The sequence below is a fragment of the Ictidomys tridecemlineatus genome, chromosome 1 (assembly GCF_052094955.1).
Source record: "Ictidomys tridecemlineatus isolate mIctTri1 chromosome 1, mIctTri1.hap1, whole genome shotgun sequence".
In the NCBI taxonomy this organism is placed as follows: domain Eukaryota; kingdom Metazoa; phylum Chordata; class Mammalia; order Rodentia; family Sciuridae; genus Ictidomys; species Ictidomys tridecemlineatus.
In genome coordinates, this window is record NC_135477.1 from 156,469,402 (window position 1) to 156,484,438 (window position 15,037).

The following is a 15,037-nucleotide window of genomic DNA, read 5'->3' on the forward strand; positions in this document are numbered from 1 at the left end:
CTCAGGGAGGGCGGCTGGTGCTTTGCCCTCAGGGGCAGCGTTGGATTTGTCTGCTGACACACTCTGGCTCCAGGATTGAGGATTGTGCTAGTAGCTGAAGGACAGCTCCGTGGCCGCTTTTCAGGTTAAGGTCACACATGTCTTAGGTTACACACCCCAAATGAGCCAGTAGTAGCCTAAGGTATCGGCATCCTCCTCACTCTTTACTCTCCTGGGTGTGGAGTTCCCTCTCCCCAAAGCCTAGAAGGCCAAAAGGAAAGATCACAGACCCCCGGGAGGGAAGAGAGGAAATGCTGACCAGGCTGACCAGGCTGACCAAGCTGACCAAGCTGACCAAGCTGCCCAGGCTGACCAGGCTGACCAGGCTGCCCAAGCTGACGGGGGCCTTTCCTAGTCAACTCCAAGCAACAGCCCCATGGGCTCAGAGGGTCCAAGAGTTTTTCTCCACTTTGGTGCCCACAACATCGAAAATTAGGGAAAGCAATGAGGATAACTCACAGAAACACAATGCCCGCTATGAAGTAGAACAGCCCCAGCGTGTCCATGACATTCCACAGGTCGGTAAAATAATTCACCCCGTTCATGTACCACTGCAGCCCAGGGGAAGAGAGAGGTGTCAGCAGCTTGGGACCACCGTGTGCTTCCCATCCTCCCCAGGTCCACTCTGTGCCAAAAGAGTCCTAACACGCCCTGCCACCTGGGGAAACCGAGGCTGGGCTGGGCGCCAGCGGCTCTGCTATTCATGTGTTGCTGGTCTGTCAGGAGAAAGGTCTCCTGGTCCTTCTTCAAGATGAAGCCGCAGAGGGCGAGCACCACCTGCCAGGGAACCTGGGAAGCACGGGGCCACCTTGCACGGTGAGTAGCACAGTCACACACCTCACAGTTACAGAGGGGCCATCCCTACTGGGCTCGTTGTCTGCTTCTGTATCCACGTAAAATTTGTCTGGCACATGACAGTAAAAGGCCTTAACTAAAGGATATCCAGGAGGAGACGCCTCTCTAGCCACTGTAGACTGGAGTTGGGGAGTCCCAGGGGGGTCCTCTAACTTGTCATCTGTCCTCCTACTCCAAGTATGTTTCCTGAGGGCCCACAGGATTGCAAACCCTGGGCCAGCCTCCTGGGACACAGAGAGATCAGTGGGTGCAATACCGATCCTCAAGGAGTCCACTGTTCCATGGAAAGACAGGTGTAAACCATGTTAAAACCAAATGTGAAGAGGATGGGAGAAAAGGCAGAAGTTCACCGGGGAGTAAGCTCAGATAAGGGCCACCATATTCACTGTGCACTCCAAGAAAGCCATGGCAAAGAGGGCCCGGAATGGCGAGGCCCACTCATCTCTCCATCCGAGATGGCCAGTACTCGGGTCCTGCTTTCTACCCTGACCCAGACACCGAGGCCTGGAGGCTAAGGCGCCGCCCTGAGCAAGGCCTCCCTGTTCTCAATCTCCAGGCCCCTCAAGCTCCCACCTGGAGGAGTCAAGACGCACAGCCCACTTCCCAGGCACCTCCTTCCCCACGAGTGTGTGGAAAGAGCAGCTGAGTGGGCAACAGAGGAGGCTGCTGGGAACCAGTACCCGTGGGAGGCCACGGCTGGAGCAGCCCTGGATGGACCGCGTGCTGGGAACTGACCGCTGGGGAGGTGGCAGGGGTGTCCACCTGGCTGGGCGTCATGATTCCAACTGCCATTTGCTTTTCCTGTGCCTGGTAAGACGAGGGTCTGCCCTGGCACTGGTCTGCCCCTGCCCTTCGGGACCCAGGCAGATACCAGCAGCCTACACAGCCTACACGACCTTGCCCAGGTCACCTTCAGAAGTCACCCTGGCCTTCATGCAGACACCTTAGGCCAGTTCCAGGGCTCCAGGAACCAGTGCTGGGAGAAAGCTCTTTTTATTTCTTCATCATCATCATCATCATCATCATCATTATCATCATCATCAATGAGAGGAGGCCTCTTCTCTGAGCTTAAGGGCAGAGGCAGACTGAATTTGTAAACTACCAGCACCATGTTGCAAGTTCTCTCAGGATCTGGGGACACGGTGGGCTTCGAGATTGAATGGTGCTCTCTGTGAAGGTGCAGGCGACTTGCCCCATCTTAAGCAAACACTCATGGTGCCTGCTTAGCAGAGCCTAGGTGATTTAGCAACTGTGCCGTGCTATTGACTGTCCTGGTTAAAAACCCCAAGTCAGCACATCAGTATCTGCCTCCAGGCCGAGGTCACCTGGAGACGCTACAGAGTAAGGCTCTTTGATTCCCAGACACAATTTAAATCAGGTGGCCTCTATTTCGGGGTTGTTTTCCTCTCACAAATGTGAATCAGTTTAATGAAGACCACACCCGGCCAGCAGAGCCACTTCCTGGAGGAAAACTAATCCCTTAGGAGTCCAAAGGCACCGGCTGCAGACAAGAAGGGAAACAGCGACCCCAAGTGGCAGGTTCTTTAACAACAAGCCCCTCACAGCTACAGTCTGAGGACTCCCTGGATCCAAGGCCAAGCAGCCGCCACGGGCAGGACCACTGACTTAACACAGGTCAGTGTTGGACCAGGAACACTGACTGGACACCCTCAGTACCACCTACCAAGCACCCCCATTCTGGACGCAGAGGGTAGGGGCTCTCCGGCCTTGCAGGCCTCCCTTCCTCCAGCAGCCCCAGGGAAGACTCTAGCCCACTTTCCCTTCTGATGTTCCTACCCACCTGCCCTCTGTCCACTCACACTCCATGTCCCTGCCCTGAGCCCTCCTTGCTCCCAGCCTAACCTTCCCCAGGCCTTCTCCAAGCAGGATAGCTGCCTGGGTTTCCCCACACAGGCCAAACAGGTGACTTAGTGGCAAAATGCGCACAAGATGCTTGTATGGAGATGTCTGTGATGGCAGCAGTTCCCCTGGGCCAACCTGTCCTACGGTGCTGGCCCCCACTCAGCTCTCCTCAAGAGCTCCTGGAAGTGACCCACCAGTCACCCTAAGGGGAAAGCTCCAGGGGCCAAAGGTATTTGTCTGGTTCATTCTGTATCTTCAGGGTCTCGGGCAGGGCCTGGCACGCAGTAGGTGCTCACTGAATACTTGGTGAAAGACAGAACACATGGAAAGGGACTGGGCTTCCAGAGTTAGGCCAGTCTCCCTGCGGTCCCAGCCAGGCCGGGCTCTTCCTTCCATGGCAAACAGAAACACGCCCTTTTCTCAGCTTCATGGTTCCTGTAGATGCCTAAGGACCCGCCTGGCAGCTTCTGTGTCCTAATGGGACGGGAGCAGGGTCAGGGATGAGACTGGCGGGGCAACGTGTGAGAAGATGAGGGTGGAGGAAGCAGGAGAGCATTTCTTACTGTTTACCAACATTTCAAGATGAGGCACCAAGGTCCCCTCTGCTTGGAAGGCTTTCCTGAGCACCTTGATGCCAGGGAGCACCTCCAGGTGCCTTGCTCCCTCCCCGTCCTCATGACTCACTTCCCACTTCCCTTTGCTGCTGCCACACAGTAAGTCAGAGTAGAACTAGGTACAAGGCTGGCCGCTGCAGAGCGAATGGACCGTGTGATGGGCTGAATCATGTACCCCAAATAGAAGTCCCACCCTCTGCACCTCGGAGCAGGACCTCGTCTGGACAGGTCACGGTGATGTGACTGAGTGAGTCAGGAGGGAATCGAGTGAAGCAGAACGGTCCCCACCCAAAGTGACCGCTGTCCTCCGGAAACGGGGAAATCAGAACACAGACAGGCTCCCAGGGAAGACACCACATGGATGTGACACAGGGTCACAGTGTTGCTTCAACAGGCCCAGGGACAGCAATGATAGCCCAAAACTACAGAAGCCGGGGAAAGGAGCCAGCCCTGCCCACACCTGACCTCAGACTCCAGGCTCCAGAATGAGCTCGTGCCACTGAAGCCACCAAGCCATGGTGTTTTGTCACCACAGCCTTACAAACCATCACAAAGCATGACCTGGACAGGGCCGTGGCCTCAGGAGGCAGAGCATGGGGCTCCCATGGGGCTGTCGTGAAATCGGGAAAACGCTCTGCACCCCTGCAGGACCTGGGAGAGCTGCAGGAGACAGCCCACCCGGCAATCGGCCCCGTCCAGCACTGATGGTCACTCAGCCCTTCCTCTTCACCTCCACCCAAACCTCCCACCTCAGGGCACAGGAAGATAGGAGCAGGGCACTGGCCCAGGACCTCCCACTCCTCCCACCTGGCAGACATAATGGATCAAGATGCTCCCTGCTGAGAAGACACCCTCAGACTCTTCCCACCCCAGGGGTCCTGGAAACCACACACCCACACAAGGAAAGGCTGCCAGGGCCCTGTGACAAACAGGACAGCATCTTCTATCACTGGGCCTACTACTCCCCAAACTGCAAGCACCCCGTACGTTCTAAGGGCCCGGCACGCACTGCGGAGCCCACACATTTTGAGGCTTGGGCTCAGAAGGGACCACAGCAGTGGCGGCAACAGCAGTTCCTAACAAGCTGTGAGCCCCGATCTGAAGGGTTTCTCAGACGGCTTTTCCTACAGGTTCAGGGACAGCCCCACTCTTCACCATCAAATGATTTCTTTGAGAATTACTAACTAAGCACCTGCAACAGGTGAGGCCAGGGCTCAAGTTTTGGATTCAACAGTGGAGAGGGGAAGCCCAAAACAGCAGATGCCCAGAAACCAAGAAAAACCCAATCATCATTTCACACCAACTCCCTGAATCCCACAGGGAACCCCGCTTTTGTTCTGACACAGGGCATCACGATGCCCTTAGCTGCTGGAAAGTCCCCCCAGATACCCTGCCACCTGCTACACTGACCCTCTCGGGGCGACAGTCACGGTAGGAACACGGATGATTCTTGATAATGGCATGGGCTGCAGACCAAGGTCTCTGTCCCTTGAACACCACCTACCCCTGACTGACCCACCGTCATCGATTAGCCGCAGGCAGAGGGCAGAACACGGGGCTGGCAGATCTCCCCAGATCGCCAGCAGTTTGCGAATGCACCCTAGGTTCACGGGCAACCAGCCAGCAGGGACACTGACGTCCTGACTTCGAGCCCCAGCTCCTCAGCGGCTCCCCCTCTGCTGGGCAGTAGGAGGATGTGGCCCGCGCCCCCGAGCCCTCCTACCTGCCTCGCTTCATCACAGAACATGACGAAGACCAGCGCGTACAGGATCAGCTCGGGGGTGTGCGGCACCGTGTGGAAGTCCATGAGCAGCACGTAGGCAAAGAGCAGGAGGAAGGCGATGTAGAAGATCACGTTCCAGGAGAAGACAACCAATGGGGAGGTGAAGAAGGCCACGTAGTGCCACAGGAGCCGCTTGTGCTTGTCCAAGGGCTTCTTCCTGAAGGAGAGGCCAGATGTCATGATCCAGCGGTCGGGCCCAGCCCTCACGACACACACACACATTCAGGAAGGGACCACACAGGGCTCCAGGACTGAGCCCGCCAGACAACTCCGCCTAGATAACTGACCCCACTACCCGCCGTCTGAAACCAGACCCAGGAAAAGCCTCCCTGCAGTGAACCATCCCTTATCCAAGAGCGTGCAGGTGTGGACGCGCATACACACTTCACACTTGCACACGTGCACACACACACACACACACACACACGGGGGTGCCCCAGCTCGTACCTGAACGACACGAAGCCACAGCCCACCCACCAAGGGAATGAGAAACAGACACAGAATGATCTTCCAATTCTTGGTGTCCCGGGAGATCTCTCCATACCATTGCTTGGAAAGAAAATTTTACAAGGACACAAGACAACACAGATTTGATTCATGCAGGTGACCTCTCTCCCAGCCCCCACGCCTCCCCAAAACAGATCCAAGTTAGTATTCTTATAAGCTGCCTGGGCTCGTGAGGGCTGTGAGAGAACAACTTAAAATCCTGTTTGATTTTAGGTTTTCTTCTAAGTTGGGTATGTGAGCTTTCAAACAGCCACGTGAGTGCGAGTTCAATACACCAATGGATCTTTGGCCAGCTGATTCTCACTATGTGAGTCCACACCAGTATCCTTCTGACTCTCTTCTCTAATGATCACAAATTCTCGGGCATGGCCAACCCTGTCTGTAGGCCCCAGGGATCCCTTTCCAGACACAGGCAGGTGTCAGTCTTGCAGGAAAACTAAAAGGAAATCAGGAAGGACGAGACCAAGGTCAATGACAATTCAAGCTAAAATGCTCCCAAAACTTTGCCCAGACTGTACCGGCCCCTGGAGGTGGGGCAGGGCTGTTTCTCCTAGGTGGAAATTAGAAAGAGCTGGGGTAGGAGAGAGGGTGAACCTGACCACAGCCAAGGGACCCACAGCTCTCAGAAAAGAGCACAACAGTGGGAGGAGCTTGTGGGGGATGCGGTTAATTTTCAATATTTTTAAAGCTGCTAATAGCATCTGATGTCAAGGCCTATTTCTGGGCACCTAGTTCTGTGGCTGGTGTTTACCTGCACCCCAGGTTGGGCGATGAAATGCTGGTCTATGGCCTCCACCGCCAGCTCCAAACAGTTGCTTCCACCCCAAGCTTCGCAGGAGTAGACCAGCAGCTGCTCTGCCAAGTCCTCGTCACTGCTGTAGCACTCCGTGAAGAGCTCTGCACCATCACCAGAGACAGAAGCCAGAATCAGGGCTGGCACCTCGGGAAGCAGCTGGCCCCCAGCCGACCCCCAATCCAAGGACAGCGTGGGCACGAGAATCTCATAAAAGGCACAGAGAAGCCATCACAACACAGTCACTACCCAGCACAGAGCTTTTTAAGACGCACCACACCCTGCAGGGCCAGTGTGATAGTGGGTGTCAGTCAGAGCTCAGGGGATCAGACACAGGAGCCTCCCTCATTGGTGGGCTTTGGTCTCAGTCCAGGCAGAAGGACAGGAGACCCTCTGCCTCCCCTTAGCTAGCACAGACTCTCCATCCCCTGGGCTTCTGTGCTTTCTTGGTAAGATTTCTTCACAGATAAGTCACAGCATATAAACCATAGAAGGTGGAAGAAACACTGACTTGGAGCATTCGGGTGTGCTCAGTGACAGAGACCACTGTGCAGAACCTCAGAGGAAATGTTTTAAAGTAAAAATAGAAACCATGGCCACCTGAGGTCACCTGGAAATTAATATATTGAAAGAAATGGCTGCACACCTCTTTTCCAACACCAAGAAGCTGAACACATTGTTACGTTAGATTAGACAGTAGACAAAGGTGTCATGCAGATGTCACCCTGCAAACTTAAAGCTGCAGAGGAACAAGGGAGATACTGAGCAGACCCAGAGCTCTCTGCTGTTGCATGACAGTTGCTCCCAACTCTCCCATTCGCACGTGGTCCTGTCCTCTGCAAAAAGGGCACTGACCAGCTTTAATTAAGGATTGGATAGCAAAGAGCAGCCAGATGACCAGTCCCAAGGCATCCAGGAGAGGATGGCTCAGGAATGCCTGCTATCCCAGGCCATGGCTGATCTCCCCCAGCCTTTCTGGAGCTCCAAGGCTCCTACCTTCAGGGACCTACTCGCCAGCCATCACTGGAGTCGCCCTATGGGACACTGAGGCCTAGAAACCCAACTGCTGCCTTTGCCATTAAAACCAACTCTGCATCAGACCCAGGGACCTGAAGTCTTCTGAGAGCATTTATGTATACACGAAATGCAGACTCACTTGTTCAGAGTGTCTTAACTATGTCCAAAAAACACCCTGAAACCTCCTGAGGTGTTGAGCTACTTAGGCCGGAGCCAGGTAGCTCTGCAATGACAGTACTCAAGATTTTCACATTCACTCTGGGAAAAGTCCCAAGTGCCTGGAGCAGGAAGCCTGAACACAGCGTGAGGGTCTGCATGGGTCTGCAGCCTTCCATGAGGCCAGCAGGGGGAACCCAGACACTCCAGTCTGAGCCTTGGTCCACCTGCAACTCCCCTGGAGTCCCTCTGCTGTGAATTACCCACTGTGCGGGTCTTGTACTCCAGCGGCATTGATGTCATTCTTCACTTTGGCCAGAGTCTTCAGAAGCTTGCTGGCTCCCAGGGCTGCCAGAGTACAGCCCCAGGTCTTTTCAAGGGGTGGAGAAACTTAGGTTAACTCAGAATCCCTTGAAGCGGTTGAGTGGACACTAATGGTGAACAAGGATGAACTCAGAGCATGAGCAGGAAGGGGCAAAGTCCTAACTATGTGTAACATTTCAAAGTAGAATTTGTAATGAGCACAAGAGTCTTGGACCTGAATATGTTCAGTCCTTAACAGGGCGACCTCGAGCCTGAAGCTACTCAGATGAAGAAACAGTGCAGGAAAAGAAAAACATCAAGATAAATGCCCCGAGAAATTGCCAGTAAGAGGGGATGGCAGCCAGTCCTCTATTACATCTTTGTCGCCTGCATAAAGAGCTCCCAGATGGGGACAAGTGGGTAAGGACATAAAGGACCTGAACTATGTAACCAGAGGCCATATGTGTGAATTCAGCACTCCAAACCCAACCTGATGCTCTCAAAGTGGAGAAGCTAGTGTTACGTGCTAAATCACACATAAAGTTTTCAATAATTTTTCCAAAGCAGACTTTTTACAAGCCCTATTTCCTGTTCATAAGGCAATAAAGCCAAAAATTAACTTTTTAAACTAAATTTCAATTCCTCACCAACTGAGGAAATATTCACACACCCACACATACTGAGAATCAGGTGCCCACTAGGTGCCCCGCAAGGCAAGCCCACTCTCCAGGGACCACCCTCTTGAACACACCTCCATCAACATGCAGCACAGCCATGACACACAGCCATGACCACCTGGCATCTGCAGTGTGGGAGCAGTGACAGAGAATGAGAGAGCAGTGTCTGAGACTGGGGTCTCTGATGACTTAATGACAGTCACATGCTTGGTACCTGGGAAAGTTTCTGTGCAAAAGGGCAGCATGTCTAGTTGCTATGGTGACACCCTCCATAAGAAGGCTCTGTGCTAGAGTCTTATCAGCCTCAACCTTGCTCTCAGGCACACAGCTCCTGGGAATAGAGGAACTCTCTTGCTACACAGCCAAATGTGTCACCAAGTTCCTGAACCTGCCTGCCTAACGTAATATTAAAAATAAACTTTCTTTTTAAAAAATATTTTTTAGTTGTAAATGGACACAATATCTTTATTTTATTTTAAGTGGTGCTGAGGATCGAACCCAGGGCCTCACACGTGCTAGGCGAGCCCTCTACCACTGAGCCACAACCCCAGCCCCTGAACAATGGACTTTCGTGAGAGCTGCACAAAGCTCCTAACATTGCACATTGTAACTGTAGAATATAACAGCAGAATAAGCTTCATAATGTTGCTAACTCTGTACCTTTCATGAGTAGAGAGAATAATGCTTGTACAGTCTTTAATCTGATAATGAGGCACATATAAATAAAGATGGCTGGTGTAATTCTTAGACCTGCTTCTCCATCAGAGGAGTAGAGCTCCACCTGATACCAGCCATTATCTTCAAAATCTGAGTCCGTAAAGTGAGTTTTTATTTTCCTAATCCCCATCATCTCTCACCGGAATCTGCTAATTTGGCCTCACTAGTCGCAGATCTGTGGCCTTTTTTTTTTTTTTTTTTGGTGATGTTTTAGAGTACACATGAGATTTGAGGTCAGAATTGTTACAACCAAGCATGCCTTTGCTGTGAACTCAAGCTGGACATTTACCTGTTCCCAAATGACTTTGGAGAGCTCCTTCTTGTTCTGCAGAATGGCTCTGATGAAGAGAGCTTGCAGGGGGTGCTGGGTAATGAAAGACACATCCTGGGAGGGGGCAGAGCACAGGGTCAGCTGTGCAGAGGCAAATCACTTCAGGTGCCCAGGAAAAGGGGGTCAGGAAGCCCAGGGGAGCGCCCTGTGCTGGAGGCTCTGTGGCTGGGCCATTGGAACAGCAGAGTGACGCGATTTCCATCTCTGCCACCCTCCAGGGGGTGTAATTTGATGTGAAATCTTTCATCTATCATAAAATATAAAGTACAACTAGAAGAAAAGGTATCAAGAGTGAAAAAAAAGTGCTAAGAGCAATTTAAAAACTAAAAGACCTCTGACAAGCCAGAGAGAAAGCAATTCCTTCTCATCATATAACTCTGTTTCTCATCTAGGGGGAAAAAATTGTTCAGATTAAATTCTAACTTTCCTGTGGTTAAAGTTCAACTATCAGAACATAAAATGTACTTCTTTCTTTGGAATCTTATTCAAAGATTTGACTCCTAATACATCAATTAGAATCCCAGCTGGTCTTCAAGATTCAAGACCTGTCCTGATAGAAAACATGTATATATTCCCTTTTGACTTCTTTTCACGTTTCACCAAAGTCTTAAATGCATAATGTGTAGTTAGGGGTTGTGTTGCAAAAAAAAAAAATTCACATAAACAGTGTCCAAAAGAAGCTCTCTGGACACTTCGACTTCCTGAGAACACCTAGCTTCTTCAGATTATTAACTCACACACACTTAAAAGTCCCAGAATTCCAAAAGGTAATGACCTTGTTTGGGTTTCCCCAGAAGCAATACCGAGATAAGAATTTGAGGTAAGTAGGTTGTTTGGAAAATGATCCCAAAGAAACCAGTGGGAAAGTAAGGAAATGAGACATGAAAAGAGAGATATCGACAAAAAGAGTGGAATCAAGCATGCTGCCATGGTGGGCACTGGAGATCCGCTCCCCTGGACAGCTCTAGAAGTTCAGGCAGAACACTGCCCCAAGCATGACCGGCCCGTCACTGGGCTCTGATCAGCACAAGCATCTAGCCACAGTCACTGGTGCTGGTCAGGGGAACCCGGTCTCACTCAGCTACACCCCATCCCTCTCAGTTCTTATCTTTGGTAAGTGTAGTACTTTGAAGTCAATGATGCTCTGAAAATTACCTACACAGTTTTAGCAAATCCTTTTATTGTGTGTGTGTGTTTGAGAGAGAGAGAGAGAGAGAGAGAGAGAGAGAGAGAGAGAGAGAGAAGACCACATGGAAGAAGTCCTTAAAAATAAACTCTTAAGCCAGGCATGACAAGGGCAGGGCATGTGACACACACTCCTGTAAACCCAACAGCATGGGAGGCTGAAGCAGGAGGATCCCAAATTTGATCAGCCTCAGCAATTTAGCAAGGCCCTCAGCAATTTAGTGAGACTAAATTTATTTTTTATTTCTCAAAATAAAAAATAAAAAGGACTAGGATGTGGCTCAGAGGTTAAATGCCTCTTGGTTCAATCCCTGGTGTGAGAGAGAGAAAGATAGAGAAATGAACTCTTAAAAATGTACACACACACACACACACACACACACACACACACACATACACACACACACTAAGGATTAAACCCAGGGCACTTAACCACTGAACCACATCTTCAGCCTGTTTTATTTTTTGTTTTGAGAAAGGATTTCACTAAGTTGCTTAGGGACTTGCTAAGTTGTTGAGGCTGGCTTTGAACTTGTGATCCTCCTGTCTCAGCCTCCCAAACTGCTGGAATTACAGGCTATGCCACTATGCTAGGCAAGAATACATTTTAACAGTTAAGGTTGTACTTTCATTGTTAAGAATATGTTCTCTGTTAAGGATATATTTTAATTTGATCTTGCAATGTCTTTTGAAGACTTTGCTGTAGGTAAACGAGGCCCTCTGGAGAGATACCCAGATAAATAAAGCAATCTGCACCCTTGAAGGAGAATGCTTTTAGTAAGATGAAGAGACTTGTAAAAACACAACAAAACAATGGACTTGAAAAGTGCCAGTGAGGATGCTCCCATAAGGGCCAGTTAGGGGACACTGGTGATAGAGCTCAGCCTGTCCCAGGATGGTGGCCAACATTCTTTGCTTATTCATAACAAACCATTAGGGGCAGTCAGACTCTAATTTACTTAAAATCATTTTGAAAATTATCATGAAATTAACATTATATAAAAATTAGAGGAAATTAACTTTTTTTTTACTTGAAAGAGAAATTGACAATTTGATCCAAACTTCAGAAACAAACCCAGAGAATGAATGAGCCTTTCCGAAGAAAGTCATATGGCATTACTATAAAAATGAGTGTAATGTGAATAATACTAAAAAGCTTCCTGCCCATAAATTAGTGGTCTGCCCTGACTAGTTACACTTCCAGTGTCTGAGATGGAGGGGGATCTTGTGACTCAGGCCATGCCTATGTGCCACCACATACCAGCCCACCCAACCTGCCTGAGGATTTCTTAGCTCTGGATGTGGATGTTTCTGAGCAGAGGAGTGCCAAGGTATGGCAGGGCCAGGTATATCTCTCCTTGAACCCTGAATCATTTATCAGGCCTCCATGGAAACTTCCGCAGTCTGGCTGGGCACAATTCAGGAGCCATTTGTCAAAAGAAACGAACTTTATTTTTAGAACCACACAGGCCAAACAAAACAGCCCCTCAGGAAAAACCCTCAGAGCCCAACTGCCACCACTGGCTTCCCACAAGCCTCTCCCTCAACCACAAGCCTCACCACCTCCCACAATCCTCCTGCTCTTGAGGCTGATTGGCTGGGTCACGTGGGCGGAGCCAAAAAAAGTCCCCCAATGAGCAGCTCCATGGTCTGAAAGGGCAGGGAAACAGCCTAATGAGCATCACCACAGAAGAGCCAATCAGTTAGATGTTGTTGGGGCTGCTGTGAGCCAATCATCAGCTGGCAGTCTGAAAGGGCAGGGAAACAGCTCAATGAGCATCTCCAATGAGCATAACCACAGAGGATCCAATCAGCTAGATGTTGCTGGGGCCGCTGTGAGCCAATCATCAGCCGGAAGCTGGAAGTTTGATGGCAGCTGGAAGTTTGCTGGGGCCCCTTCGGCTGTGGCTCTCAACATCTCCCCCTCTCTGTTTAAACAACAAGCATGTGGCTTAGGGACCATGCCTGCCTTAGGTTGTCCAATAGTACATATGGTCCTTATGTACATTTTTTGGACACATATGCCTTTCTGCAGCACTAAGCCCTGATGAATCCAAATTTATAAAGTTTAGAGTAAAAAGGGTTATTTTAAGTTTATCTTTGAGAAATATATACCCCTTCCCAATTCCTTCTTTTTGCTTTAATAAGTACATTTTAATAGTTTGATGAGCTCTTTCAACTATGCCTTGTCCCTGTGGATTGTATGTGATTCCTGTTATATGAGTAATGCCAAATGTTGAGCAAAATTGTTTAAAAGAGGTAGAAGTATAACCAGGGGCATTATCTGTTTTTAACTGTTTTGGAACGCCCACAGTGGCAAAATTTTGTAAGCAATGAGCTATAACATCTTTAGTTTTTTCTCCAGCATGAAGGGAGCCCATCAAAAATCCAGAAGAAGTATCAACTATAACATGCAAATATTTTAATTTTCCAAATTCTGGCAAGGTGTGTGACGTCCATGTGCCAAATATGGTTAGGTATCAATCCTCTAGGATTGACTCCAAGATTAACTTGTGGTAAAAAGGTCACACAATTTTGACATTGTTTTATTATTTGTCTAGCTTGTTCCTTAGTTATTTTAAAACACTTTTGTAAAATATTAGCATTGACATAGAACCTTTTATGAAAATTTATAGCTTCTTCTAGTGTAGAGAAAATATGTATGTCATGTGTAGTTTTATCTGCTAAATCATTGCCCAAACTAAGGGCTCCAGGCAATACTGTATGTGCCCTGATATGTCCTATAAAGAATGGATCTTTTCTGTCCCAGATTAGACTTTGTATAGTGGAAAGCAAAGAGAAAACAGTAGAGGAAGCTGAAATCCTACCAGCATCTTCAAGGGATATTATAGCATTAACTATATACTGACTATCGGAAAATAAATTAAATACAGAATCTTTAAACATCACAAAAGCTTGTAATACTGCATTAAGCTCTACCTTTTAAGCTGATTGTTTGGGTACTAAAAATGTAAAAGTTTGATCAGGTGTAACTATTGCTACTGTACCATTATTTGACCCATCAGTGAATATATTTGGAGCATTCATGATAGGTGAATGCTCCAAATATATTCACTTGTCATTTTTGGAAAAATTACAGGACGCAATGACCAAAAAGACAATAAAGGATTAGATAGTAAGTGGTTATCAAATGAAACATTAGATTTGCACATGATTATTGCCCAAGTATTTAACTCATTAGCTAACTCATCAATTTGATTCATAGTATATTGAGTAATAATTTTATTGGGAGAAATTCCAAACACTCCTTTTGCTGCTTTTATTCCTTTGAGTATTAATTGTCCTACAGCCTCAGGATACCTAGTAAGAATAGTGTTAGGAGAATAAGATAAATGTATCCATAATAATGGACCTTCTTGCCAAAATACTCCTGTAGGAATATTTTTTGTTGGTAGTACAATAAATAATAAAGGCAAACATATCAATTCTATCCAAATGCATATTTTCCATATATGTTTCAATGATTTTTAATGCCTTTCTTGCTTCAGGCATTAACATTTGAGGTGAACTTGGATCTGATGGACCTTTTAGGATATCAAATAAAGGTCCCAACTCTCCTGTTGGTATACCTAGATAAGGCTTTATCCAATTTATGTCTCCTAATAACTTTTGAAAGTCATTAAGTGATTTGAGTTGATCTACTCGTATTTGAATTTTTGGTGGATGGACCATGGTTGACGATAATAGAACTCCTAAATAATTAAATGGAAAATTTAATTGTACTTTATCTATTGCTATCTCTAGATTATAATTTTTTAATAAGTTTGTAAGTGTGGCATAACATTCTAGCAATGTGTTTTTATCTTTGTGTGCTAATAATACATTATCCATATAGTGAAATATTTGTAGTTCAGGATTTTGATTTCTAAGTGGCTGGATTACTTTATTAACATAAATTTGACACATAGTTGGGCTGTTAGCCATCCCTTGAGGGAGTACTTTCCATTCATATCTCTGATCAGGACCTTCATGATTCAGTGCAGGGATAGGAAATGCAAAACGTGGACTATCCTCAGGATGAATTGGAATTGAAAAAAAACAATCTTTAATATCTATAACTAAAACATACCAGGTTTTTGGAAAAGCAGACAATTGAGAAATTCCCAATTGAGCAGGTTCCATAATAACCATTTCATTATTAATGGCTCTTAAATCTTGCAGTAATCTCCATTTACC

General features: G+C 48.1%; 1 protein-coding gene across 1 annotated transcript in view; it reads right to left on the bottom strand.

Annotated features, from left to right (window-relative positions):
- Positions 1–15,037, bottom strand: part of LOC144367169 (transient receptor potential cation channel subfamily M member 8-like) — a 465,203-nt gene that overhangs the window by 15,835 nt on the left and 434,331 nt on the right. Inside the window, 7 exon segments of the mRNA XM_078022611.1 lie at positions 499–590; positions 5,095–5,311; positions 5,602–5,627; positions 5,629–5,720; positions 6,415–6,601; positions 7,911–7,997; positions 9,614–9,709. Of these exon segments, the coding sequence (XP_077878737.1) occupies positions 499–590; positions 5,095–5,311; positions 5,602–5,627; positions 5,629–5,720; positions 6,415–6,601; positions 7,911–7,997; positions 9,614–9,709 (797 nt within the window).